The sequence below is a fragment of the Equus quagga genome, unplaced genomic scaffold (assembly GCF_021613505.1).
Source record: "Equus quagga isolate Etosha38 unplaced genomic scaffold, UCLA_HA_Equagga_1.0 HiC_scaffold_7213_RagTag, whole genome shotgun sequence".
In the NCBI taxonomy this organism is placed as follows: domain Eukaryota; kingdom Metazoa; phylum Chordata; class Mammalia; order Perissodactyla; family Equidae; genus Equus; species Equus quagga.
The window spans coordinates 441-2,703 of NW_025794486.1; the positions used below are offsets into that span (position 1 = coordinate 441).

General features: G+C 66.0%; 1 protein-coding gene across 1 annotated transcript in view; it reads left to right on the forward strand.

Annotated features, from left to right (window-relative positions):
• The first annotated feature begins 345 nt into the window (after nt 1–345).
• CSTB (cystatin B) overlaps nt 346–2,263 on the forward strand; it is a 3,589-nt gene continuing 1,671 nt past the window's right edge. The window contains exon 1 of the mRNA XM_046649494.1: nt 346–552. Coding sequence (XP_046505450.1) covers nt 361–552 — 192 coding nt within the window. The 5' untranslated portion in view covers nt 346–360. The remainder of the gene's footprint in view (nt 553–2,263) is intronic.

Sequence of the window (2,263 nt, forward strand, 5' to 3'; positions counted from 1 at the left end):
CCCCAGTCCCCCACCACCAGTTCCGGGGACCCCTCGACCGCGCCCACCCCGTGCAGCTCATAGTCACCCCCCACCTCCACCGCCCCCGCCCCCGCCCCGCCACGCAGGGTCACGCCCCCACCCGCACCCTCTTGACTCCAGAGTCCCGGGGAGGACGACACCAAGCCCCGGGCGGGGGGACCCCGCAGCGCAAGATCCTCGGTCCCGAGACGGTGCCCACAGAGGGGGCGGGAGCACTCGGGCTGCGGCCGTGCGCGTGCCCCGCGCCCACCTCGACGGGTCTGCGATCCCGCGCCAAGCCCGACCCAGACGGAAACCCCCTCCGCGCCGGGCGCAGTGGTCCCGCCCGCGCGTCACGTGATGCCGCGCCTGCTCCGGGTGGGAGGGGCCCTGGTCATCATTTATTCCCGCTCTCGCGGTCCACTGTCACTGGCCGCTCTCCGTGTGCACACTCGCTCTCCGTTCCCACCCCCGCCCACCGCCAGGATGATGTGCGGCGCGCCCTCCGCCACTCAGCCCGCCACGGCCGAGACCCAGGCCATAGCCGACCAGGTAGGCCGGGCCGCGGCGGGGCTGCCGAGCGGGGATGGGGTCGGGGTCCTGCCCGGGCCCTGGGGACCCGCCGCCCAGGACGCTGAGATGGCGGCTGGAGTGCAGGCGAGCGCTGGGTTCGGGGCCCGCGCCCCGGCTGGGTCACGGGAGAGCGCCCTCCTGCCCTGGGATGCGCACGGCGGGGCGCGGAGGGGCAGGGCCCTGCTGTGAACACCCTCGGGTAGATGGGAAAAATCGTGTAGAGAGAGAGCTGAGGATGCCGCAGGTGGGGTCGGTGAATCCGGGAAAGTGAGTACAGGGTCCTCACTGTGCTGTTGTTGCAACGCTGTGTGCCCAAGTGTGAAATCGTCTCCAGATAAAAAGTTTTCAAACCGTAGCGCAAAGGAAGCGAACCCGGCTGGGGGCAGAGGCAGAGCCTGGTCCGACCCTGGGCGGCTGGCTGACCCCGCCCTCGGTTTCCTCATCGGTAGCCTGGGCGTGGGGAAGGCACCTGCAGGGGAGGTTCTGGTGAGGGTGGGTGAGGGGGCTGCCCCACCCATCCTCACGTGTCAGCAAGGTGAGTCTTTACCAGCAAGACAAGGTGCAGGCCAGGAAGGCTGGAGGTCTGAGTCTGGAGAGGAAAGTAAGACAGACTTGTTCCCCTGTGACCTCCTCCCCTGCTGCTGCCCCCTGAAGCCAGGACCGGTCAGCCCAGGGTCCTGCTCGTGCTTGACCACATGACAGCAGGAAGGGGCTGAGTCAGTCCCACGAGACCCTTGAAAAGGAGGACTTCGCAGGGATTCTGTGTGTGGGCCTCCCCTGGGCATGGTTCCTGCTCTTCCCCCACAGCTGCTCCACAGCCCCGCCCTTCCCAACATTTCCTGGTTTTCCAGGCCCCAGAAATTCCCCACTGTCCCATGGAGGTTGCATGTGGGTGAGCACATTCAGCAGAGAGAGTTGCCGTCTCAAAGGGCCCCGTAACTTGGTGTTGATCACTTAAGGGTGACATGTAAGTGGCAGTGTCACTGCTGCTGGGAGAGACTGTGGGGCAGCTGTGGGGGAGCCGGGCGCTGGCTGGGCGGCTCTAAGGGGAGAGGTGCAGGGTAGCATCCTGGAGGGCTCTGGGCTGCAGGTCAGGAGACAGAGTGAGAGGCTGACCCAGGTCAGAAGACGTCAGAGTCGTGCATTCTGTACCCACCTCCTGGAGAAGTGCCCACCAGCCATGTCCTTGTGCCTTCCCTGGCTGTCTGCCCCACCCTGGACCCCTGAGGGCCAGGAACAGGCAGCTTCTAACTTTCCTGGGGCCCTCTGTGCTCCCTTGGTACAGCCCAGCCGGTCTTTCTCCCGGTCAACAAGGGAGTCAGTGAACTGTTGTCCCGCAGGCAGTGCCCTGGGCTGGCATTCCAGGCCTCCGCCTCTCCTGTTCCACCACCTCCATTTGGGTTTTCTCAGCTGTCCTTGCACACAGCTGTGGCTTTCCTGCCTCCACTCCTGGAGCGGGAAAAGAGACAGGCCATTCCTTCCCAGCCCCCGGGCAGGTCTGTGGGTGTCACTCGCCCCGCCTGGGCTTGTAGACCGTCTGCGGGGTCAGTTCCCTGCAGACCCAGCAGGCACTCTGCATGGACAAGTACAGGTAAGTGCCCAGGCACAGGTGGGTGCTGCCCCAGGGAGATGCACACACTACAGTGAGAACCTTCCAGCCGCGTGGACAGAGCAGGGGAGCTCCTGGACG